Source organism: Danio aesculapii, chromosome 16 (assembly GCF_903798145.1).
Source record: "Danio aesculapii chromosome 16, fDanAes4.1, whole genome shotgun sequence".
Lineage (NCBI taxonomy): Eukaryota > Metazoa > Chordata > Actinopteri > Cypriniformes > Danionidae > Danio > Danio aesculapii.
This window is the reverse complement of record NC_079450.1, coordinates 34110579-34137827: the sequence shown is the minus strand read 5'-3', so window position 1 is coordinate 34137827 and position 27249 is coordinate 34110579. Positions and strand designations below refer to the sequence as shown.

General features: G+C 37.0%; 2 protein-coding genes across 3 annotated transcripts in view; one reads left to right on the top strand and one right to left on the bottom strand.

Annotated features, from left to right (window-relative positions):
- Positions 1-789: 789 nt before the first annotated feature.
- znf384b (zinc finger protein 384 b) lies at positions 790-22434 on the bottom strand. 2 transcript variants are annotated; one of them, XM_056475720.1, is made up of 11 exons: positions 22250-22434; positions 18320-18378; positions 17349-17574; positions 15564-15647; positions 14683-14822; positions 12114-12187; positions 11329-11553; positions 4584-4751; positions 4381-4459; positions 1950-2108; positions 790-1867 (listed from the first exon to the last, which is right to left on the bottom strand). In XM_056475720.1, exons 2-11 carry the CDS (start codon positions 18371-18373, stop codon positions 1547-1549), a joined length of 1530 nt encoding a protein of 509 aa, XP_056331695.1. In that variant the 5' UTR covers positions 18374-18378; positions 22250-22434; the 3' UTR covers positions 790-1546. The 2 variants fall into 2 exon arrangements, with proteins under 2 accessions (XP_056331695.1, XP_056331696.1); XM_056475721.1 differs by lacking the exon at positions 11329-11553.
- Positions 22435-24321: 1887 nt separating this feature from the next.
- Positions 24322-27249, top strand: part of si:ch211-154o6.3 (uncharacterized protein LOC563854 homolog) — a 31434-nt gene continuing 28506 nt past the window's right edge. The window contains exon 1 of the mRNA XM_056475354.1: positions 24322-24657. Within this exon, the coding sequence (XP_056331329.1) occupies positions 24568-24657 (90 nt within the window). The 5' untranslated portion in view covers positions 24322-24567. The remainder of the gene's footprint in view (positions 24658-27249) is intronic.

Sequence of the window (27249 nt, the reverse complement as noted above, 5' to 3'; positions counted from 1 at the left end):
CCACAGTTGTTTCCGTGGTCTTCCAGGTCTTTTGGTCTTCCAGGACTTTTGCACCACAGCTCACTGGTGCATTCTTTCTTTTTAAAAATGTTCCAATCAGTTGTTATGGCCACGCCTAATGTTTTTGCGTTTCTCTGATGGGTTTGTTTTGTTTTTTTCAGCCTAATAATGGCTTGCTTGACTGATAGTGACATCTCGTTGGATCTCATCTTGTGAGTTCCAAATGCAAATAGCCCACATGAAATGAACTCTGGGTCTTTTATCTGCTCATTGTAATTAGGATAATGAGGTAATAACACACAACTGGCCATGGAACAGCTTATATGTCAATTGTCCAATTATTTTTGGACCTTTAACAAGTGGGAGGCACATATATACAATGTAATTCCTACAATGTTCATCTGATTTGGATGTAAATACCCTCAAATTAAATCTGACAGTCTGCAGTTAAAGCACACCTTGGTCGTTTAATTTCAAATCTATTGTGTTGATGTATAGAGCCAAAAATGTTAGATTTTTTTCCCAATGTCCCAATATTTATGGACCTAACTGTATATATACTTAAATTCTTAAACAGTTAATAATACAATACCACCTGTTAAGCATACAATATACAAATCACAAAGTAACTAAATTTTCTATGCCAGTGAGGTTTCCTTCTGGGTTCTCTATGAACAGATAAAAAAAAAAAAGTTATTCCAAAAAAAAAAAAAAAAACATTAACGATTGGTTAATTATCATAAAAAGGCAATTAAGCAATGATTGTAAGGCAAGGATCACGATGAGGCACACAATTATAATTTTTTTAATATCTCATTTTAAAAGGTTAATGAACAGTAGTCTGATTTTGGTAATGTCTGGAGGTTGATGTCTGGGGTGCATAATTGCTCTTTTTTTAAATAGTATATCAGTAAAAACAGTAATAATAGAATATTACATGTCATCTGCAGATGGAAACACTACAACATGATCATTTGTTTTCCAGAAAATCCATCTCTTAATATATTTGTGTCCTGTTTGCGGTCATCCTTAACTCATTCACACACAATATATCTGATAATCATATATACGTGCTTTGTTTGACTGCAAACACACTTCCCTTTTAAAATGGAAAAAAAATAGACAAACAATTTCCAAACCTACTGTGCAATACACAATATTACCATTCTTGTTGACAGTAACAATAGTAATGGTGTTGCTGGAGTGATCGTACCAACACCTACAGACAAAATCCACCATATAAACGGGTGAAACTAGCAGAAACGTCATGGACAGACTGGAGATATGAAGATGACACCCACCGAAACAGCCACAGCCTTCAAGGAAGCTTTTTGTGAGGAAGATCAGGATTACAGCAACAAATGTAACAAAAAAATAAAAAGGAAAAGAAAACAATACAAAAGTCTACCTCCTTCATTTGAGTTCATTCAAATCCTCTTGCTTCTTCACACAAACAATGCGCAAGTGAATAAGAAAATTCGTTCTCCACAGCTCTGTGTGGATCTCGTCATCTACAACAGTTTTTCTAACCTCCACAGTTTGATCCTCAAGAGTTCAGGTGGTTCGCCTGTATGGCTGAAGCCTCCACGGTGATGCAGAGGTCTTTGTGAGGCGAGATGTCAGACACGCTGACAGTTTTGTACTGCACGTCTGCTGCAGGTACCGGTTTGTACTGGTTCATGTCATACACACACGGCACACCGACCGGTTGGATGAAAACATCACTCCTTTCATTTCTGCTCTGTCCGTCTCCTTCTGAACCGCTTCCTCCAGCTCGTCCGGGACTGTGACTATGCTGGTTTGATCCAGGTGGAGATGGAAGCATATCCGGAGCGTGTTTATGCATATGCTTCATCAGATACGTCTCCTGCAGGCAGAGAGATACACACATGAGAATCATTTTGAGAATGGGTTGGGAATGCTGTGAGATCGGGTGCTGATGATTGTACCGAGGTATATGTGCGGTGGCATAAACCACAGGAGTACAGCTTAGCATGCTTAACCGTGTGAGTGGACAGATGAATATCCAGGCCGGCTGCGTCTACATATCCTCGATTACAGTGGTGACACTTGTATGGTTTGTCCTTGTTGTGCTGACGCCGATGGGACTGTAAAAGATTGAGAGAAAGGAAGAGAGAGTTTACTCAAAAACAAAAAAGAATTGGTCATCATTTAATATCACTGTTGTTGTTGTTTTTGTCCAAAGCTGTAAAAAGGAGTCTGTCAAAAGCAATGAAACTGGATGGGGAGCAGGAGTTGTCAAGCTTTATAAAAGCATCATAAAACAATCCAGCGTTTTATGTTCTGAAAGTGTACAATAACTTTGAATAGACAGAAATTTAAAGAGACAGTTCAGCTAAAACTGAAAATTCTGCCGTCATTTATTCATTATTCACTTGTCATGAATCTGTTTGAGTTTCTTTCTTCTGGTGAGTGCAAAAGAAGGTATTTGGCAAAATGTTGGAAATATTGACTTTAATAGTATTTCAAGAGTTCAAACTTAGCAGATGATTGATAATAAAGCTTGTTTAGCATGCTGTCCCCGGAGAGAGCCCTGAGCTTATGGCCCGTTTCCACTGAGTGGTACGGTATGGTTCGGTACGCTTTTATGGCCATTTCCATTGTCAAAAGGTACTTAAAAGCAAACCGTACTGTACCACTTTTCAGGTACCCTTTGCAATGGGTCTCTAGCAAAGCAAAAGGGAACCAAAAGGCGAAGCAGATTTCCGCAAATTTTTAGCACATCGAGTATTTACTTGTGTAAATGTGCGTAAATTTATATTTATTCAGTTTTTAAATTAATATCACTCATATTATTGTAATATAATAATAGTAATATTAAAATGTTCATATGATTTATTTACAGTTTGTAAATTTTAGTAGTTTTATTATATGAGAGACTTGCTTTGTTTAACTAATAAGTGGATCTAATAGGATTTGCATTGTAAACATTAAATAAAAGTTAATAATATTTTTCATATATTAGGTTTTTAGTTATTATACTCCTAAAATCATTCCGCAGATTTTTTTTTTTTTTTTTTTTTTTTTACAAAATGCTCTTCAGAAATAGCAAAAAATGTCCACAGATTTTATCTGGCCCTACATGTAAGGTGAGGGCCAATGGGGGAATTTGGCCAGTCAGGACTTTTTTATTCACATTCAAAAGACGGTGCTCACTGACAGTATTGTATCCTCTTCACTATACTGAGGCATTAGGACCCTCACAGATCACAGGAGGAACCCCCCCACCCCCCACCCCCACGCTGGCCTCACTAACACCACTTCCAACAGCTACCTAGTGTTCCCCCAAGTGGTTTCCCATCCAGAAACCAACCAGACTCAATGAGCAAATGAGCAACTAACTTCAATGAGCAACTGTTCTTGTCCTGCAGGGTGATGGGGTTGTGGGTTTCTTCCAAATATTTTCTTTTGTGTTTAACAGATGAAATGTTCAAAATTTATGAAGGGTGAGTAAATGATGACAGAACTTTGTTATGGCTGAACTATACCATTAATCATTTAAATAAAAGTGCGTAAATAATCTACATTAGGGCCGCACAATATTGGAAAAAATCGAACACTGTGTAAATTTTTTTTATTCTGCGATATACAGGGTGGGCCATTTATATGGATACACCTTAATAAAATGATATTAATGTCCTGTTTGTAGCACATTATTTATGGTTAGGGTGAGGGGGAAAACTTTTCATGGTGGCCATTTTGAAGTCGGCCATCTTGGATCCAACTTTTGTTTTTTCAATAGGAAGAGGGTCATGTGACACATCAAACTTATTGGATTTTCACAAGAAAAACAATGGTGTGCTTGGTTTTAACGTAACTTTATTCTTTCATGAGCCCCCTCACATATACTAATGTGCCACAAACAGAACGTTAATATCACCAACCATTCCCATTTTATTAAGGTGTATGCATTTAAATGGCCCACACTGTATATTGCGATATGAATACAATTTCACTAGATGTGTTGAAAAACTATTTGGAAAAAATGTGAAATTTTAGATTTATTGGGATGATTCTGTAGGGGAGTGCATGCATAACATATAAGAAACAAGCAGAGATAAATTCAATAGAGAAAAACATACAAATGATATAATCAGCGTTTTATTGTTTTTGGAGGAGTCGAACTGTATTCAGGTATACAGTAATTGAATAATCAAATATAAAATACTGCATAGTCTTGGTTTTTAACAATTCAATAGAATATATTGTTATTAATCACAGGCCTCAAAAAACACATGCGAAATGATAAACTATAAACCAGACTTAACATTGCATTGAGATATCAATGCTGAAATGATATTTCGTGCAGCCCTCATCTAAATTTTAGATTTAAACAGAGAAACTGAATATAATACTGACCTGCAAATTAGAAAGCTGAGTGAAAGACTTCTCACAACCCATGTGTGTACATTTGTATGGCCTGTCTCCTGTGTGGATCCTGAACAGGCACAAAATTGAAGTCGAGAGGTAAGAAATGAACAGCAAAACAAACTGAGCCTATATGATGATAAAAGCTACATAAGCACGCATGACATGAAAAGAAAACATGTCCAGCGAGTTACCTGTGGTGTTGCTGTAAGTGACTGAGCTGTCTGAAGGTCTTCTCGCAGTAGTTACAGGTGTACGGTTTAACTCCAGTGTGTATTCGCACATGCTGAGCAAGGTAGCTTGAGTTGGCAAATGATTTCGTGCAGTGAGGACACTTATGAGGTTTGGATTCTGTGTGGTTTCTGTAAAGGAAGAAAGACAAACGTTCTTACCCAGGGGCTCACTCAATAATTTATAGACACTACACAAATATTAGACTTGACAATATTCCTGATTTCTACACTCGCTCTGCTGACCTTTCTTAGGTGGGCCCTATCAATACTGTCAACGATTGTCAAAAGTGCGCGGTCCATTTCGAAGACACATTTGAAAGCGGTGCGGTGGGTGTTTGAATGAGGTCACAGTAAGGGCAGATCCATTTCTCAAGAAAACATTTGCACTAAATCCTCACAGGGACCCGGTGGGCTGCAGAGCCCAATCTCAGGTCCAAGTGTGATCAGGAGTGGACGAAACCTTTAGGTGACCTCCATTTCAGAGCAGGGCAGAACCTCGTAAAACTTCTGCACAGTTATGGGACAATAATGTAGAGTCAGAGAGAACTGGCTGTTCAATGACAGCTGCAATTTCAGTTCAATCCTTTAGTCAGTGTGTGTGTGTGTGTGTGTGTGCGCAAGTGTGTAAGACTCCACAGTGTGGTGTAAAAGTTTAAGTAGTCTGCAGTAATAAAAGAGTGGGCAGAGGAGAAATAAATTATATAAATAGAGAAGGACATGAAAGGGAAATGAAGAGAAAAATACATGAAATAAAATTTCTTTCATTCTTTAGCAAAAAAAAAAGGGAACTTTTCTTTTAGCAGTTTTTCCTTCAGTCTATCAATAAGACATTTAAATTGACCCTTATATACAATTTTAAAGATTCTGAAGAACTCCTAGAATAGGTTAAAAAAAATTTATAAAAAATTAATCAATAAAAAAAATCATAAAAATCTACATTTGAGCATCAGCACTATTCGCATTGTATCTAACTTATAGTCTAATGAGAATTAGTTGGCATGTAGATCCAATGTAACTTCAACAAACAGCCTATCAAAATAAAGTGTGATCAATAATAATATTAATGAGAAAAAGTAGCTAAATAAATAGCTCAGGATCTCATCAGATTTGATAAGGACTCAAAGTTTGACCAAAATTGTATTAACATTGCAGTGGCAGCATGTATTTTAGCCACATTTGCTGCATTTAAACTCTAAACAACAGCTAAAACTTTTTATAAATAGAGAAAGAGATGAAAGGAAAACGAAGAAAAAAAAACATAAAATAAAACTTCTTTCATTCTTTGGCAAATAAAAACAAAAACTTTTCTTTTAGCGTTTTTGTCTTTAGTCTATCAATAAGATATTTAAATTGACCCTCATATGCACTTTAAAAGATTCTGAAGAACTCCTAGAATAGTAATAAAAATAAAATAAATAAAAACTGTATTAAAATATACAACTATTCTCATTGTATGAAACGTTTTATTCAAGCATGTGGTCTCTCTAAACCAGAATTACAGACTATATGGTCACATTTTGCAACCTTCTTTTTTCTACTGATGTGACTGAAATTAGTTTCTACAAGTCTCAAGTTATAAATGTGTTCCCATTTACAATAAGGCCACTCCAACCATATAAAAGAAAATAACAAGGTAACACTTTGTTTTGGTGGTCCATTTGAGTATTAGTAGTGCCTAAGATCTGTTGATGTTGCTGCTAAACAGACATTTAACTGACTATAAGAAACTTTGCAAGTACATGTCAACTTACACTAACCCTAACCCCAACCTAACAGTCTACTTATAGTCTAATGAGAATTAGTTGGCATGTAGATGCAATGTAACTTAAATTCAATAACAGCCCATCAAAATAAAGTGTGACCAATAATAATAATGAGAAAAGTAGCTAAATAAATAGCTCAGGATCTTACACTAACCCTAACCCCAACCTTACAGTCTACTTATAGTCTATTGAGAATTAGTTGGTATGTAGATGCAATAGAACTTAAATTCAACAAACAGACCATCAAAAAAGTGTGACCAATAATAATAATAAGTAGCTAAATAAATAGCTCAGGATCTCATCAGATTTGATAAGGACTTAAAGTCTGACCAGAATTGTATTAACATTCCAGTGGCAGCATGTATTTTAGCCACATTTGCTGCATTTAAACTCTAAACAACAGCTAAAACTTTTTATAAATAGAGAAAGAGATGAAAGGAAAACGAAGAAAAGAACAAAACATAAAATAAAACTACATTCCTTAGCAAAAAAAAAAAAACTTTTCTTTTAGCATTTTTGTCTTCAGTCTATCAATAAGACATTTAAAATGACCCTCATGTGCAATTTTAAAGATTCTGAAGAACTCCTAGAGTAGGTAAAAACAACAACAAAAAAAACGATGAATAAAAAATGTATTAAAATATACACTGGAGCATCACCACTATTCTCATTGTATGAAATGTTTTATTCAAGCATGTGGTCTCTCTAAACCAGAATTACAGACTATATTGTCATTCTGCAACCTCCTTTTTTCTGCTGATGTGACTGTAATAAATAGCTAAATAAATAGCTCAGGTCATAGATCAGATTTAATAAGTTCTCAAAGTCTGACCAAAGTTGTACTGACATTTCAGTGGCACCGTGTATTTTAGCCGCATTTGCTGCATTTAAACTCTAAACAACATCTAAAACTTATTAGATGTCATGCTGGCACCGTTACAAATATTTATAACAATTAATAAGAGTTGTCGTTCTGTCCCATGTGCAAAAACTTTACACAAAACAATGGCTCTACTGGCAAACCACAACCATTTATCAGATCGGCTCAGAAGACAGCAGTGTGAGTTTACAACGTTTGCTCTCTCGCTTTTGTAAACAAACCCAAGTGCATTTTGTGCCCACAAAAATGGCACCCACATCATTAAGCGACGAGACACTCATATGCATACTTCACTGTACGTGTTCAGAGCAGTTTGCCCAGGCTTTGAATATGCAGTCTGATCTCACAAGGAAACATATCTATTTTATGTTTTGTCAGTTTGTTGGCTAATTTGTATGAAAAATCGTACAAAAATGGATGATTAAAAAAAATGGCACCAAACCCACCCCCTAGACCAGGGGTGGGCAAACTCGGTCCTGAAGGGCCGGTGTCCTGCATAGTTTAGCTTCAACTCTAAGCAAACACACCTGAACATGCTAATCAGTGTCTCCAAGATCACTAATTATCTATAAGCAGGTGTGTTTGATCAGAGCTGGAGCTAAACTGTGCAGGACACCGGCCCTCCAGGACCGAGTTTGCCCACCCCTGCCCTAGACCCAAATGTCATTGGGAACTAAATTCATGAAAGATCGTACAAACTCAAATAAATTAGCCAATAAATTGAAAAAGCACACATTTCCATAAGAAAGCGTTGGAACATCAGGTAACAAAATTGTAATTGATATTTATTTCATTGCACAGAGTGATCATTTTACTTCACAAGACCTCAGTGCATCTTCAAGAGCCGCTTGTAGTAATTATTATTTGTTTTAAATATGTTTTTCAGAGTGATGGCACCCACTGACTTCCTTTATATGGATACCAGAGGACAACGGTTCCAGCTAAAAATCTTATTTACCGTCTACTGGAGATTAAAAGTACATTTTGGTTGCTGATTCCTACATTCTGGAAGGCCTGAGGGTAAATTAAGTAGTGTAAATGAACAGTTTTCGGGTGAAGTATCCCTTTAAAGCTGAATTCATCAGACATTGGTTGACAGTCAAAGTAGACAATGCTCTCAGGCAGCCAATGAACACTTCAGACTGACATTATGCCAATTTCTGACAAAACTATGTGTGTTTACGTAGAAATTAAGGCCATAATTGTTAATGACTTCAAAAGTAATTCTTTCTTTCGAGACAATAGCTCCATTAAGCATGCACTTTGATATTTAAAACACTCCAGTCCTTTTACTTCATAGCTACAATCATGCTACATATAAGATAATAACTGAATAAGGCATAAAAAGGACACTTTAATGTCAAATCCTTTGACTATATGTGATGACATCAGCAACTGCTGAGTTACCCATTATAAAGACTGCAGTATACAATTACGAAGTCCATTACATATAAACTCACATATATGCAAACCATCATGAAAGCATGTTGCTATAGCAACAAGCAGAGGAAAATGAGACTCTGTTGTCAACCTTTCCAATGTGACCGTGGATGTCTCAGGGCACTCTCTGCACTCAAAAACTGACAGACAGAGGAGCACAACGGAAAGAGGAATGCAGAGGTCACAGGAAATACTTTAACCGCCCAGGCATTCTGACAGTTAGCTATGAAGTAAGCTGGGCTAAAAATACCGTCAGCCACTGCTTTCCAAATGGAAAAAGTTATTGATTTGCTAGCATTAGGCTTTTGAGGAAAAATATTGTACTCAGTTGTGGTGAACAACATTGTTACACATTATAATGGTCCTAATCTAGTTTATTTACACTTTTCTACAACTGAACAAATAAAAATTGGTGGTTTTCAAACCAGGGTTAAAACTAATTATTTATGTAATAAATTAGAATAATATTTAATGTGACAGTTCTTTACACTCAAACCAAAATTGATCTGAAAATGTTTCTCTTTATACTACGTTTGAGCCCGATTCACACGGGGCTTCAGCATCAAAGCTTGACTGAGGGCATGTATGACGTTGGGGCTAACGCGGTCATCATAGCAGCTTCAGCCAATGAAAATTAGTCTGCAATCGGCTACTGTCCGAGCTGAGGTATTTGCATAAAGCGATCTGATTTGCTGATGCTTCTGTTGGTGCTTGAAAAGTTGAGAAAAGCAGCGGTGACGGATTCACAATTCAGTTCGGTAATGCTTGACGTCACTCATTTAAAGTGAATGGGAAGCGTTGATGCTGACGTTATAGTTTTCTCAGGCTGTGAATATCAGGTAATAAAGTTGTAATAATAAAGGTAATAAATATCAATGGTAATGAGCATAAAGGTAATAAATAAAGGTAATTTACTTTATATTTTATTTAATTATATTTAATATGACAGTATTTTACAATCAAACCAAAATTTATGTGAAAATGTTTCTCTTTATATTACATTTGTAGCATAACATTAAAATGTTTTAAAAATGTAAAAACAACAAAAAAGATACATATAGAGCAACGAAAAAGGCGAACCACTTGAAAGTTTTCAATTTCTATAAATTTGCAGATTTTTTTTTTGGAATGGGTTTGAATAAGCTATTAACATATGTATTCTTCAGAGAATTTACCAAAAAGTTTACAATAAAGAAAAAATATATGAATCCAGAGAAAATGACAATTTCCAAGTGGTCATTTTTTCAAAGCTGTTTATGTTAATAATAAAGCTATTATATTATTAAGAGTTTTTATATAATTTTAGTACTACATTTTCAACCATTTATTGGTATCCAACAATATATAATTATATTGTGATTGTGTACAGAGTATGAACTGTCATGATTTGCCAGAATTTGAATATTGGTGCACAATTTTGTGCCATCGGCGTAATCAAAACATTCTCTTACCAACATGCAGAGTCTCTTTAACATGTTGGATGCTGTTTGAATTATGATTTCATATATTTTTGCAATATCTCACGCAATGTTACGGTACAACATACACAACCTGACAAAAGTCTTGTCGCCTATCCAAATATTAGGAACAACAAATAATAACTTGACTTCTAGTTGATCATTTGGTATCAGAAGTGGCTAATATGAAAGACAAAAGACCTCTAGATTACGTTTATTTTACCAAAATAAAATAATATCATGGCTTGATTTTGAAATATTTAATTAGGACAGTAAGGTCTGACTTTGCTTAGACAAAAGTCTTGTCACTTAACAGAAATAATGTACTGTATAGAATATAAAGTCCTGGTGCAGTTGAAAGAGAATGAATATAGTGTACGACTCCCATCCTCTCTGCAATGACTCAAATAACTTATTAATAAAGTCATCTGAAATGGCAAAGAAAGTGTTCTTGCAGGACTTCCAGAGTTCATCAAGATTCTTTGGATTCATCTTCAATGCTTCTTCCTCCGTCTTACCCCAGACATGCTCAATAATGTTCATGTCTGGTGAGTGGGCTGGCCAATCCTGGAGCACCTTGACCTTCTTTGTTTTAAGGAACTTTGATGTGGAGGCTGAAGTATGAGAAGGAGCGCTATCCTGCTGAAGAATTTGCCCTCTCCAGTGATTTGTAATGTAATGGGCAGCACACAATGACCAGTCTTGATACCTCAGGCTGTTGATGTTGCCATCCACTCTGCAGATATCTCACATGCCCCATACTGAATATAACCCCAAACCATGATTTTTTCCATCACCAAACTTGACTGATTTCTATAAGAATCTTGGGTACTTGCAGGTTCCAATAGGTCTTCTGCAGTATTTGTGATGATTGGGATGCAGTTTAACAGATGGAAAAATCTACCTTCTGCCACTTTTCCAAATGATCAACTAGAAGTCAGGTTATTATTTGTTGCTCTTACAACTGGGATTGACGACAAGACTTTTGTCAGGTAGTGTATTAAGTGATTTGCTCTGTATCATAAAGCTGAGAAACACAGGCACTCCCCAAGGTCTACTCGCAGGTATTAAATAGCCGTCACACACACACTCTCCATCACCCGCCTGCTTTGCCACAGACACTCCACACACAAACACACACACAACTGAGGTGCGGTGCTGAGTACCGTGTGTGCTGCTGTAAGTGACTGAGCTGTCTGAAAGCCTTCTGGCAGTAGGAGCAGGTGTAGGGCTTGGCACCGCTGTGGATGCGGATGTGCTGGGCCAGGTAGCTGGTGTTAGCGAAGGATTTGGAGCAGTGCGGACACTGGTGAGCTTTCACCTCCGTGTGTGACTTGGAGTGCAGCTGCATGTCTGACTTACTGCAGAACGTCAAACCACACATCCGGCACCTACAGACAGAAAAACACACACAAACACACACACACACACCAAAGGGGACGACAAAGGGATGAGAGAGGAGGAAAACATGGGAGAGGGCAAAGTACGAATGAAAACAGGACAAAGAGAAAAGGAAAGTTACAAGCCTGATCCGTCAACAGTGTAAGGAGAAACGTGAGACGCGACAAACGGGCGAGAAAGAGACACAACACAAGCTGGAGGGTGAGAGAGAGAGAGATGCGGGTGGGAAATCGTAGACTCTGGCTTTAGAAAAAGTAAGACGAGAGGCCAGAAACGCGACAGGCGACAGGAGTGTGTGCGAGTTTGTGTGTGTGTAGCTGAGGCTGCACATGCTGCTGAGCAGAATAACACACAGTTTCTACTGAAGCACTGCATACAAGCAGGAGACGATTTGTGTGTGTGTGTGTTGGCCAGGAGGGCCATGCATGGCTGCAGTATGAAGATGAAGAGTGGCTCAGGAATCCCTGCCTCTGTCTTTGCCTCGTCTAATAGCTTGTAAGAAACACACACTGAGTGCATGCGGAGCTGTTGTTCATCTGCAAAGCCCTACCTGTATGTTTTGCCGCCTTCTTTCCCAGCGTGCCCTTCTTCTGGGGAGAGGCTGTAAGGGTGTGTAGAATGATGCTGCAGAGAAACAAAAAAATCTTATTAGAAAGAGTTCTATAAATGCAAGACTATACCCACACAAAGCCAGAGCTTTCCCTGTAGGATCTTTTGTTTTCTTCTTTCTAAAAAATGTACACAAAATGTAAATCTACACGCAGTTTTGTCTCAAAAATTACGTAAACAAAACCACTGAAACCAAGTCCAAATAATGCAGTATACATGACATCCGTATTTGGCGCTGTAATTTAGCCACAAAAACTCACTTAAAGACTAGTTTGCTTACACTTATCGTCATCGTTTTACTGGGATGTTTTTCAGCATTTATACACAAGCAAGATTCAGCGATGAAGCGTGTTTCCGTGTAACTTCATCAGCTCCAGGTATGTGAACAACAAGTGTGCCGATCTTATTGTTCGACCAGTTTCATAACATTGCGCATCAAAAAAAAAATAAAATAAATAAATGTTTTTTTTTAAAATGACGCTTTTACGCCTGACATCCTGCGCATTCATTCTGTGCCCTTTGTTTAGTCACGAGGTTTTAAATGTTGGTGAAAAAAAAAAATCAGCTAAAAAAATTGTCCCTGTGCGAGTTTAAAATGGAGAATAAAAATTTGAGCAGGTGCACAAACCTTCTGCACATTTAGTTTGCCTTGGTTTTTGTTGCTGTTATGATGTAATAGTATTTGACTAATGCCAAGTTTAGACTGCATGATTTTAGCCCCGATTTTGACTTTCCGACAGGTTTTGAGAAATCGCAGACAAATGCCTGAAATCACAGGCGAATCGGTGCTTGTTCACGTGAGTGACAATCACACAGTGTGAACTATCAAAGACGTGACCTGAGAGAATGGCTGATGAGTCGCCAACAACCGTAACATATTTGGCTTGCTAAACATCTGGAGATGTCAGCGATTCAAAATCATGCTGTGTGAAATGTGTTCTGATTGAAAATAACATCTGCGATTACCTACAGCCAATGAGAGAGCAGCATCCACGAGTATGGGTATCTGCAGGCCAGCGGGAGTATGGGAGAGAAGTTAAAAGTGCTTCTTTTCAGTCTATTTGGACCCAAGAATTGGAGGAAAAACTAGTGTAAATTTGGCAGGAGCACCCGTCTCTGTTTGACATGTCATCTGAGCAATACCGAAAAAGAAAAAAGTTTAAGAGAAATAGCTAATTCCTTTCAAAGCCAGGTGAGTAAAATAAGCTCATTTTATATCACACTAAAGACTTCTTTCTCATTATGTAGTTAATAACTAAAGCTATAGTACGTGAACTCACGTTGTTTCTCGCGTGTTTGTTTGTGAGATGTAGTTTGTGGACCAAGGCAAAGTTGTTTGTGATTCTTCCTGTGTAAAGTCATGCAGTGTCAAACCCCCTTGTCGTCGATCCATCTTTCAGTGTAAACACGGCAGCGACAGAATGCTACCCCAGATAGTCATGCAGTGTGAAAACATCTGTGACACACCTCTGAAAATCGTGCAGTGTGAACTCGGCATAAGATCAACACATGATGACATCATAGTATTACAAAATACATGGATTGGCTCTTTACATGAAAAGCCAAAGATGTCATATCAGATTTGTTCACTTTGGGATCTGATTAAAAACCAAAAAAGAAAGAAATAAAGAAAGAAAGAAAGATAGAAAAAAAAAACTTTGGTTTCAGCTGCCCAAAACTTCTGTCTGGCCAAAATGATACCCATTATGTAAAATTGAAACTACCGGTCAAAAGTTTTGGGTCAGTAGGATGTTTCAAAATAAGCTTCTCCTGCTCACCAAAGCTGCATTTATTTAATCAAAAATACAGTAAAATTGTGAAATGTTATTACCCTATAAAATAACTGTTCAAAAGTAGTTTATAATTTAATTTAATCATTTATTCCAGTAATTTTAAAGATGAATTTTCAGCTTCATTAGTCCAGTCTTCAGAGTCACATGAACCCTCAGAAATCACTCTAATATGAATTATTATTGCTATTATTATTATTATTAATGGTAATAGTAATAAAAGCAATAATGACTGTAGTAATAATTTCATTTAAAAATACATAAAATAAGTAATAAATAAATATTTAATAAATAAGTATTTAATTTTTTTTACATTTAATAAACGCCACCTTGATGAACAGAACCATTTTCTTTAAATTAATAAATAAAATAAATCATTTAAAAATAAAAGTAAAACTGACCCCAAACTTTTGACAGGTAGTGTATGTACACAGGGTATAAAACTTCTTTAAAATTATAGTCCATATACCATAAAATATTATTAATTTTGTAAGAAATTAATACATTAATTCAGTAAGGAGAACACATTAAATTAGTATCAGAAGTACAGGCATTGCTTAGCAGTGTATTGCGATCAAATAAATGCAGCCTTTCCAAAAAGTTCCTAAAACGTCTAACCAACCCCAAACTTGTTTTCATTTATCTGTGGCTGAGTTAACCACTTTTCTTTGCAGACAATGTAATTTAAAATCTTTTTTTCTGTTTGCATGGTTACCATACCTGTCCTGAAAGACCCAAAATCAAGGGATCTGTCCCAGTAGGAGAGCCAACTAGCGGGAGTGTTTCTTTCTTCTTTCTGCCCTGTTTAGAGGGTAATGGGATGATCACCGGTGAGCAGGGCAAGGAGTCATTTTTCTTGTCTAGATGAGACATGCCAAAAATTAAAAAATGCTTTATGTGACACAAAAGGCAGTTTAACCTCTAAATCGAATCATAAAATGTTTCTACTCCAGTTTGCTGTTTCATATGACAGATTATTTAAACATATATTAATACAAAAGCCATTACTAAAAGGTTAAATAACACACAATGTATAAATAGACAAATATGGTGCAACATACATAGAAAAATGTTCTTCTCTAGAGTCTCTCTCTGGAGTTTCTAGATTTCTCTAGTGAATTAAACAGCTGTGGTCACTGAATGAGTTGCCGGAGGTGTAAGTAATACTATGTGACATTTTGTTTACAAGTTGTCATCTCACATCAAACAAAATAAAATGGATTTAATGTCTAAATATTGGAAAGAATTTGAAAAATGCACAAAGAAAAAACTAAAAGAAACACAAAGCTGCCAGCAATTACGAATGGGAGGAGGGGTATAAATAATGCCTATGAGGAGTCATTCATGCCTCACCTGATACAGCATTAAATACAATTGGTCTTGGGATTTAAGACTTTAAATCAATTTGTTAAAAACTAGTAGAGTAGGTTCAGCATGTTAAGGTTAAAACAATGCTACATATGTGTACCAAACTGAAGGACCCATACCAAAAACATTTGGTCCAAATACTCCAAACATAACAAAAATATTATGTGTAATCATACAGTAAAAACAATTCAACCATGAGCATGTCTTTGTTGATGTAAAACCAGGTGCATTACCTGTCTGGACTGTTATCATGGACGGGTGTCCAGGAATAAGAGACTGAGCCGAAGACACCGGAGACACCAGGGTGACCAAACCCGCTAGAAAGAGTGAGGGAAGTGATAGAAGACTTATGAAAGTGAAAAGAATGAACATTAGTGCAAAGGCCACGTTTACACTAATATGTTTTAGTTTTAAAATCGTTTTAAAACGTCCACACTGGCGTTTTATCTAGCATTTCTGAAAAGCTCTCAGTCCACACTACACTGCTGAAAACGGACATCACGTGACCACACACGCTGTTTCAGCATATTCTCACGTCTGAGCTCCAGGCAGTCAGCGGGAGTTCTGAGCACACCTGCCCAGCTGAGAGCAGCCAAACGTCGGCCAGTCCATTCCGAATCTGCTGCTCGATCTCATCTCTCTGTAGTTGTTAAACACGACGTATAATTCATCTTATGAAGTAGACCTATATCTATGGCCTGGTTTATACTTCTGCGTCGGGTGATCGGCGTGACCCACGTAGCCGTGCATTTATACTTCTGCGTGCTGTTTGTGTTGCCCTGCAATAACACTTCCCAAATGCTAGCGGGCAGTAGGTGTTTATGTTACTCTGTATTGCGTTTCTTTGCTGATGTTTTGTTTTTACTGAACACTACTTTAATGTACAAGTAGCTCAAACTCGCTCATTTTGAGGCGGGAATCAGCGGTCATGCAACAACTTTAATCATAAGGTAAACATAAAACAACAGTCTCCATCTGGAGCTCCTTCATGGGACTCCACACTTGTCAACACTTGCTGCATTGGGCTTGTGGTCCCACCCACACTCATCAGCGGTACCAAGCCGACCAATCACAGAGCTTGTGCTGTGCCTCATTGTGATGTGTAGTAAAATTTGAGAGGTGTGCGTCAGCGTCGCCGACGGCCACGGCAAGGCATACGAGTGCGCTTGACACAGAAGTATAAATCAGCCTTAACCAGTCGGTCTTTTGAATCTATTAGCCTACTTGCCTTTATTTTCTGTATTGTATAAACTTATTATACTTCATACTTTTAGAATTACTATTGATTATCAATATAATAGCTTTCTGATTATTATATTCAGCAAAAAAAATGCCTATTTTGTATTTCACCATGTATTTCCTCTAACAATCTTTATTATATGCATATAGCCTGACATTAAGCACAAATTGGCAATGAAAATGAAAGGAGGCAGTTATTAGGCTCTGTTTTGTTATAAATTTGCATACAGTGAAGATGACGGTATAAATATGTACATGATGAATTAACATGACATAAAGAAATGTCTCTTTTAATATAAAAATTAAAAGGCATTGCTTTATGTCATGTTTTCATTTTATTGTTAAGATCGTAAAGCATTACACACAGCTGTTACATTTGAAGATTTACCCAATGTGTCCACACATCATCGAGAAATTGTTATAAACATGCAGTCTGAACTTACAAGGAAAGGATGCAAGTCAGAACTTTGTGAACTTGATATTGAGAATAAGCTCTAATCAGGTAGCGCGAACGTTGGCAGCCAACCTTCCGTTTTCAGATGTCTCCATTTTCTCCTATCCATACTGCCTTGAAGCAGCAGCGTTTTAAAACGAAAACAGCCTCATAAAACACTCTGTTTTCAGGCCTCGAAAACTCCAGCGTAGTGTGGCCGAATGGCGTAACCATAGCAAAACTTATGCATTTTAAAACTAAAACGTATAAGTGTAAACGGGGCCTAAATAAATAAAACCTTGTGACAGTGAGAAAATCATCGTAAACACACACACACATACAGTACCTGCCGTCATGATGCCAGAAGGTGGTACCGGCACAACTGTGATACTGTGTGAGGAATGGGATGGTTGCACATGCTCCTGTTTTAGTGTTCTTGATGCTTCCATGGGACCCCCAGCGACCGCCACCACTGCTGTGGGGGGATAGTGGGCGGGGCCATGTGAGTATGTGGGGCTTTTGTCGTGACCAAGCTGCTCCTTTACTTTATTGAGAAACACGGCATTCTCAATCTGAAATTTAAACAAACCAAACTGAGTTAGATAAACATGGCCATATAAAACACATTATTTTTAAAAACAAAGAATATATATATAATTTTATTATTTAATTTGATTAAATATGCTAATTTGCTATTTAATATGCTAATCTGCTATATTTTTATTTAAATAATTAGCTATATTCATCTGTCTCTAATATATTATTTATCTGTCAAGAACACAGTGAAAACATTTATATTGTCAACAACTTTTTTTGGATCACACTTTATTTTAAGGTACAATTGTCATTATTAACACAAGCCATTAACAAAGACTTTAAGCTTAATAAGCTGTTTATTAATATTTGGGTTTTAAGCATTGGGTAGGATTGTGGATATAGTATAAGATCATACTTTATAAGTATTAATAAATGGCCAATATCTTTAAAAGAAGCAGCAATTAGCCAGTTGTTAATGGTGAGAATTGGTACTTAAACTAAAGTGCTAACCTTTTTAATAGATTTTTTTTAATGATTTATTCATGTAACGGTAAGGCTGAATCACTACTCCAGTGTTAACTAACAATACGATACTATAACTAACAATAATAATAAAAGAAATCATATAAATGATATATTATATTACTAGTTATTATGATCGTGTTATGTTGTTTGATTTATATATTTTTAAAGATGCACTAATATAAGGTTCAGTAAATTGTAAGTTGCCATCTATTGATAAGTGTGGGAAAATGTCTTTGTGTTTATCATTGTGCTTACCTGCCCCTGCACAGGAGACCAGAAGTATGAAGAGCTGAAATGCGAGTCCTCCATCACCCCTGACACAGGAAGATAAACAATTTGATAAGAAAAAATTACAATAAAATAAAACATAACCTGTGAACAGTTCAGATGCAAAAACCTCTAATGAGTAACTTTCTTCTACAATGAGCATTTTTCTCAGCCTCTAATGTTTATGTTCAGTTATTTCATGTTAAAAGCAACAAAAAAAACTATTCTTTGCCATAAAAATCTAATTACTTAATCAAGACATAGGAGCCTGAGAAAACGCTAATATAGAAAAACTTTTCAGATGGAACTCTTCATGTATTTTTCATGCACCTGTCAATTCTGAGATTTTGGGCTTAAACGGCGGCATCTTCAGTCATCTATTAAGTAAACATCCAAAATAGACTTTTACATGTTCCCTTTGTCGTACTTTATCAATTTATGTCTGCAGATTTCAATTACAATACAATAAAAAACGTTTACTGAAAATGAGTCTTTCTTCTAGCACAGACAGAGCGTCTCTACTTCTGAAGCACTTACATTCACAGACCATCATTGTTTGATTCATATCTATATTTTAAAGGTTTTTTTGTTCTTTCATAATTTGCCTGGTTATATATTAGAAATACTAAATGTTATTCTACCTAATATAAATACATATTTGGCTATTCGCAGCACTGTTTGAGTGATGATGACAGAGATTTCCAAAAACCCCTCAGTAAAAACGTTTGCCTTTTATGTTTAAAATTTCAAACTTGACTTCATCCAGCGTTAAGATTTTTTGTGTCAAAAATTAATGCATGATTTGGTAAATATTTACTGAAATAATTAGGGATGCTCCAATTGATCGGCTGAAGATCGGTATCGGCTGATCATCAAATTTTATGACTCGATCAGTATTTAGTACTCGCCAATCTGGCTGATCTGATAAATCGATCGCAGGTATTTGTTTACTGTTTTACACGCATAGGAAGATGCAGTCTGTGTTTTTGACAATATTGCAAGTTGACTAAAACCTGGCTGAAAATTTGAATGATATAAAAAACGTTAAAATAAATTTTAAAAACTTGAATTTTTAATAAATATACCTATTTTTGTAATATACTTATTGCAATAAATATGTATTTATAGTAGGGTTGTCGCGATACCATTAACCATGTTATGATACTATGCCAGCTGAAGTATCACAATACTGTAATTCATAACTCAAATTTTAAAAAAAATTGTCAGAAATTGTTCTCTTTATTCTCTATTTCCACCTGGGGATACTCTTCCCGAGTCCCTCAGACTAAGCGGCGCCACTGATTTGATCCAAGACCGGCGACGAGATGATCCCAAGGTTTCCATATCCTGGACCAGGCCGTATCCTGAGCAGCAGCTCTGGTGGTCTTGGAGGAGTGGAGAGCATGAGACTGTTCGCGATTCCTGTGACACTCCAGGAACAGATGAGTCTTCGCTGAGGTCCAGTTTCCAGCCTCCGGCACCTTGACTCCAGCTCCGCACAAAACGTTTGGCCAGAGGAGAAATGGTCGTGCCCATCTGAGCCTGGTTTCTCTCAAGGTATTTTAATACTTCACTTTTGCCAATTGGTAGTTTTTTCCTCGCCGCTGTCGCCAATGGCTTGCATGGTTCGGGATCTGAAGAGCTGCGCATCGATGGATTTTGTCTTCAGTGTTTGGACTCTCAGTAGTGATTATTAAACCACACTGAACTGAGCTAAACTGAACTGAACTTACACTCTGAAAACTGAACTGACACTGTTTTAATTTACTATGATCTTCTATGTGAAGCTGCTTTGACACAATCTACATTGTAAAAGTGCTATACAAATAAAGGTGAATTGAATTGAACTATATGAAGTGGTCAAAAATTGCTTCACTGTTTCCTGTTGCTATTTTGAGTTTTTCCATCTATTGTTTTTTTTTTGTCTTATCAGGTAACAATCCAACGTAATTCAAAACTTCACTTTGTAGGTCGTACTTTTTAAGAGATTGTCATGGTTGTTGTACCTACTAAATCATATTGACAGAAACAGAAATGAAGCGATGTGCGTTCGAACTGCAGCTTCAGAAACCGTGCAATAGGCTACTCTAAAAGGTGCAAATTCTACACAGTTTTGCAACCTTAACGGGCTCCACGGACTATTAAAATAAAATGGTATATTGTTGCTCAAATAAGTGAGCATTTTAGTGACTTTTCCACATGCAACGATATCTATAGTAGATAAACCGTTAATGACGATACACTACCATTTACAAATACGGTGGCACCACCAGTATTTTGGAGCCATAGTATCGCCACAGTACCAGTAAACCGTGAAACTCTAATTCATAGGTGTGTAATTTAACATCTTAAGCATCAAATATGCGCTCCAAACTTTTTCTTTATTTAAACACGTTGAGTTCTTCTTTCATCGTTTGCAGTGTTTATAAACTGCTTTGTTAGTCATTTTTCTTACCATGTTTTTATCTGTATTATCTATTGTTTTCTGTAAAGCTGCTTCTGACCATGGCATGGCCACACTAAATGGTTTTAAGAGACATGTTTAAAGAATTAGTGCAACATACTTCATTTATTATCTTAGATAAGAAGAGATCTCCACTTAAGTATCATACTTGGAAGGAAAATGTGCTTTATGCATTATAAAACTTGAAGCATCAGAATCAGTACTCTGTATTGGCCGATCACCATGACAAGGAATCAGTACTCTGTATCAATAGAGATAAAGATGGTTTTATGTTCGCACGTTGGAACTTTTTTCCTTAATATCATTTCAGACAAGTATTATTTGCAATGTATTGACAGCCAATGACTATCAAAGTACAACATTGTTCACAGTGAGTTAAATATTGCTAATGTCTAATTGTGCTAATGACATTTTCAGGTCATATTTACATGCAATTTCAGACACAATATTCAGATTAGCATGGTAAACAATATAGGGAACGTGAAATGAACGAATAAGCGAATATAAAACCAATTTTACCTCAAATATGTATGCAGTATGGCTGCAAAGATCAGATCTGGTCAGAGCATCACTAGAAATAATGCCTACAATGAACATTTTGGAGAACTTAGTACAAAAAAAATCTGCAATTCCTAATGTAATCAATTAACTAGGGAAGTATGATGATTACTATTAGGTTTTTAAAATCCAATTCACCTCCAGTGTCTATAAGAAAGCGCAAATGTATATTTCAGAAATGAAGAATTTTAATAACTCGTTTATTTATGGAACTGGAGAGCACGACTGGTGTGTAGTAGGACATATACAGGAAGGTCTGGTCTAACGTTAAATCATAACACTACTTATAGTCATTGTTCCAACAAACAAACCAATTCGCATTAGCACCTTGTTATAAACTCCATGTGCGACTCTAACCCTTCCTAACACATAATATCTTCCCATCACTTCACTCGCGGGTCTCTGTGCTCGGGTTATAACATTACAGATGGCGGGTTTATACAGAAGCTCCGGCTGCAATTTATCACTTTGTTACAGAGGAGAGAATGAGCTGTGCTTTGTTCTTCTTTAAATGTGATAAAAAGCTGAATTGTGTGTTTCACCATAATAGAGCATATTCAAAATATATATATTTGCAAATAAGCCATTAAATCTAAATATCTGAATATAATTGACAGGCTGAGGCGAATCTACTGTGCGATAACAGAAGCGGACGGACAGCCCACAGAATGACGTGACCCGTGCATTCACTCCACTGCCTGGTAAAATAAAAAAGGAAAGGCGAAAAAACGATAGAAAAAAACAGAACAAGTGGGAAAAAAACGTCGACGCTGGGACCGAGGCGGTTTTACGCAGACTTCCGGCACATGAGTGTCGACAATCGGGCGACAGCAGCGCCAGCGGCTCCCATCAACAGCCGAAAACAAGCTTCAAAGTGGAAAATAAAGACTGGTTACCAGCTCTCAAGACTTTTGCGTCACCCGCCGGGGATTTCCTCCGATCGGGGTAGTTTGTGAAGTCTTTCTGAACCCGCCCGATTGTAGAATTTCAATTAGTTTTTTTTTCTTCCCTTGTGTTTTTTTTCTATTTTTTTTCTTTTCTTACGGAGTTGGCCGAACTGTCTACACAGCACTTCCTCCCGAACAGCACGAACGCTGCTTGTGCGTCCTGACGTAATTTCCGCCCAGTAAGGTCAAACCAGTCCAACATTTTGTTTTGGACGAGTTTGGATAATATTGCGAAAACAAAGATTTAGGTCTTGAGTTCCCTGTTTGCAAAATTCATATTGTTAATTATTGTTTGCAAATACCCACAGATTAGATTTTGTTGTTTAAAGTTGCGTTACAGTAATTGATAAAGTATATTAAAAGAGAATATTACGCAGGGTACAAATGTTATGGGCTGTAAATACATTGTGCTTAAATATAAATTAAATTCTTACCTGTATTACATATATGAATGTTTTATTTATTTTTTACTTTTAAATAAACATAATCCCTTTAATAATCAGGGGGCGCCACAGAAGAATAAACCGCCAACTTATGCAGCACATGCCCTTCCAGCCGCAACCCAGCACTGGGAAACATCCATACACTCTCATTTACACACAAACACAATGGACAATTTGGTTTAATTCACCTAGAGCAAATGTTTTTGGACTGAGGGGGAAACCGGAGCAAGCGAACACACAAACTTCACACAAATTTGCCAATTGACCCAGCCGGGGCTCAAACCAGCGACCTTCTTGCTGTGAGGTGACAGTGCTACCCACTGCGCCACTGTGTCACCTTGACAAAACTTGCTTTGGCAAATATAATATGATAATGATATGATAATAATGTTTATTAGAACCCAGCAGAGTTTGACACCTGTGGTCTACACATCTGACAAAGAGAAGAATGTTTCAATAAACAATGTTTACATTTTTATAAGAAATACCTGGCATGGGTGAATCTGTTAGTAATTGTACGTAGTAACTTTATGAAAAACTTTAAGAATTTTTAAAGAGTCTGCGCCAATAGCCTGGTTAGTGCGTCGACATATAGCACCCAGGTGCACACGGCGACCCGAGTTTGGTTCCTGGCACGAGGCCCTTTGCTGATCCTTTCCCTCTCTCTGCTCCCTATACTTTACTGTCTGTAAATCTCCACTGTCCTGTCATTAAAGGTGAAAACCCCTAAAAGATAATAATAAAAAAGAATTTTTAAAGAGTGAACACATTAGGTTACAAACATACAATAACCATGGAAATGACAGGGATTTTTTTTTGCAGTGATGGGTTGCAGCTGGAAGGGCATTCGCTGCATAAAACATATGCTGGATAAGTTGGTGGTTCATTCCACTGTGGCGACTCCAGATTAATAATGGGACTAAGCTGAAAAGAAAATGAATTATAGGAATTTTACAATTTTTAATTCAATATTTGTGTTCATTTTAAAAAACTGACTAGGCTGCCGTCAAGCTATGGACAGAAAACAAGTCCCTTTCAATTTTGAAGGAGACTTGGGAGCAATGTAAAGACACTGTAGTTATTTGTTTTTAGTATTTTTACAGCAACATATTCAGCTTTTTTATTGTGTATAATAAACAAAGATGTTTAAGATAATTTAAAAAATACACAAAAGTATCAAATAAAAAGGAAATGTTCCCTTTTTACATTTTTTTGTTTATTTTTTATTAATATGGTCAATTTGGGGTTATTACATATGCCATAATGGTTTAGTACTGTTGTATTTCTGTATGCATTTGTACTAAATAATGTAAGAACTGACTGTATTTTTGTATTTCTGAATTTCAATAAAAAGATCCCCCAATCAAACCACATTCAGATATTTTGAGACATTTTGTACAGCAGAAAGTGTCATTACGTTCTACGTGTCAGAGATAATAAATGTAATTTATATAAACAACGACAAGCCACACTAGCAGCATGTAATGATAAACAAGAAATTGACAAGTAACCATTCGCTAAATCCACGCGATGTCGCCAGAGAGATTCAGACGTGTTTCCTTTAGATGAGGTCCGTTAGCCGTAGCTGATTTCCGGCTGATGAGGTCCGTGTGTGTTACACGTCTGCATACTGTATCCGCGAGTGAAGTGTGCAGTAAAATAACAACAAACCCGTTAACCCTTAACTATACTTTCCACCGTGGATTAAACTCATATAAAACATCGATAAATGCACGCAGCTTTAACACATAGCCAGTGCTATTCGAGGAACCCCCTGCAGTTTGAATCCTATCGGCTCTGGGTCTGTGTTTACACTTCATTCAGATGGGGGAGGTCAGGAAACTTCAGAAGAAGTTAAGGCAAATTGAGAACTTGGAGATAAAAATCTCCCTCACTCCAGAGGAAAAAATAAAGGTACATATTTATCATGCTCTTCCTCTTAACTAACATGAAATATTTGTGTGTTTCTGCTGCACCCAGAACAGTGCAGAAATGTTCAATCTTGTTCACTTCAGAGCTTCATATTTCCTTGTTTGCACCTACTTTGTATTAAGTGACTTTAATTACAATTTACTTACTTTTTAATAACGTTTATTCACTTACTGTATACATTTAATGGTTTTTAAATTGTACTTTTATTTAAATATGCTTGTATGTTAATATCGTCACCTTGGAATTATAAGTTTCTATCTGCATTCTGAATGATTTTGAGATATTGAGCTTCAAAGTTTTGGCACTCCATATAGCAAACAGTATGTGTGTAACATTTGTTTTTTTAAATATAAAGTCCTAAAATTTATAAAACTTATAAAAAAACACCATAATGTAAATAAGTTGTCATTTATTGAGAATATGTCAATAACTTAATTCTGACAAATGTCAGATAGAACCTTATAATTCTAAGGTGACGATATGTAATCAATTTCTCTAAATGCATTTAATTTCTCTAATTGCATTTAATTTAATTAATTTCTCTAATTGCAATTGTTGATCAATCGCTTACACCATAAACATTACTTATACCACCAAAAACTGTCCACAACCTTACACGTATCCCACTCCTTCAATAAAATATGCAATAAAATATGAAGTAAATAGCATTTATTTTCTATTTAAGTTCAGCCGAAACTGAAGATTCTGTCATCATTTTCTCACACTTCAGTTGTTACAAACCTGTTTGACTTTCTTCATTCTGTTGAAAACAAAAGTAAATATTTTTAAGAAAGCTGGAAACCCATAGCGACTGTCATTCAATGTTGAGAAAAGTTATTTTTGAAAGTAATTTATTACAATATTAAGTTGCACCAAAAAAAAGTAACTAGTAATGCTTCACATTACTTTTGACTTACTTTTTCTTACCGGACCGAGGTTTGATCTCTTGCAGAACTTTTTTTCTTCTTGTATCTTGTATACACTGTATAACCTACACCTTCATTTACCTTTCAGAAACGCATACAAATATAATAATCAAGGATAATGTTATCTTTTGACAACTTCCTAACCCCAGAGCTATACATGTCGTAAATACAGATTATTAAAAGTTTAAAGCAACGTGTTTTCTACTTCTGTACTTTTTGTCTAATTAAGTTAAATCACTGTCCACTGAGACTATCCCCTTTTCCGTTTCTTCCATATGTTCAAAATAATGTACACATTCTCTCATTGAGTGTTAAGCTTTCATTGATTGTTTGATTGATATATTCATTCATTAATTTTCACCTGCTTTTCCGGGGCCGGTTCGCGGGGGCAGCAGTTCAGGAGAGAACCCGAGACTTTCCTTTTTCCAGACACTTCCTCCAGCTCCTCCGAGGGGATCCTGAGGCATTCCCAGGCCAGCCGAGAGACATAGTCCCTCCAGCCTGTCCTGGGTTTTCCCCGAGGCCTCCTCCCTGTGGGACATGCCTGTAACACCTCCCTAAGTAGGCATCTAGGTGACATCCGAAACAGATGCCCAAGCCACCTCAGCTGACTTCTATCGATGTGGAGGAGCAGCAGCTCTACTCCGAGCTCCTCCCGGGTGACAGAGCTCCTCACCTTATCTATAAGGGTGTGCCCTGCCACCCTGCGAAGGAAACTCATTTCAGCTGCTTGTATCCAAGGACTTGTCCTTTCGGTCATGACCCAAAGTTCAGGGCCATAGATGAGAGCAGGAACATAGATTGACCAGTAAATTCGAGAGCTTTGCCTTTTAGTTCAGCTCCTTCTGTACCACAACAGACTGATACATTGACCGCGTTACTGCTGCCGCTGCACCAATCCACCTATCAATCTCAAATTCCAGCCTTCCCTCACTCCTGAACAAAACACAATGATACTTGAACTCCTCCACTTAGGGTAAGGTCTTTCCTCCAAACTGGAGATGGCACCTTTTTCCGGTGGAGCACCATTGCCTCGGACTTGGAGGTGCTGAGACTCATCCCACCCGCATCACACTAGACAGCAAACCACCCCAGTTCATGCTGAAGATCCATGTCCGATGAAGCCAACAGAACAACATCGTCTGCGAATCCTGTGGTCCCCGAACCGGAACCCATCCGGCCCACGGCTGCGCATAGAAGTTCTGTCCATAACAATATTAACAGAATTGGGGACAAAGGGCAGCCCTGCCGGAGTCCAACATGCACTGGAAACAAGTCTGACTTATTGCCGGCAATGCAAACCAAAATCCTGCTCTGTTCATTCAATTCAATTCAATTCAATTCACCTTTATTTGTATAGCGCTTATACAATGTAGATTGTGTCAAAGCAGCTTCACATAAAAGGTCACAGTAAATAGGAACAGTGTAGTTCAGTTTGTAGTGTTTAAGTTCAGTTCAGTTGAGCTCAGTTCAGTGTGGTTTAATAATCACTACTGAGAGTCCAAATACTGAAGAGCAAATCCAACGATGCGCAGCTCTACAGATCCCGAACCATGCAAGCCAGTGGCGACAGCGGAGAGGGAAAAAAAACTTCACTAAAGGCGGAAGTGAAGAAAAAAAACCTTGAGAGAAACCAGGCTCAGTTGGG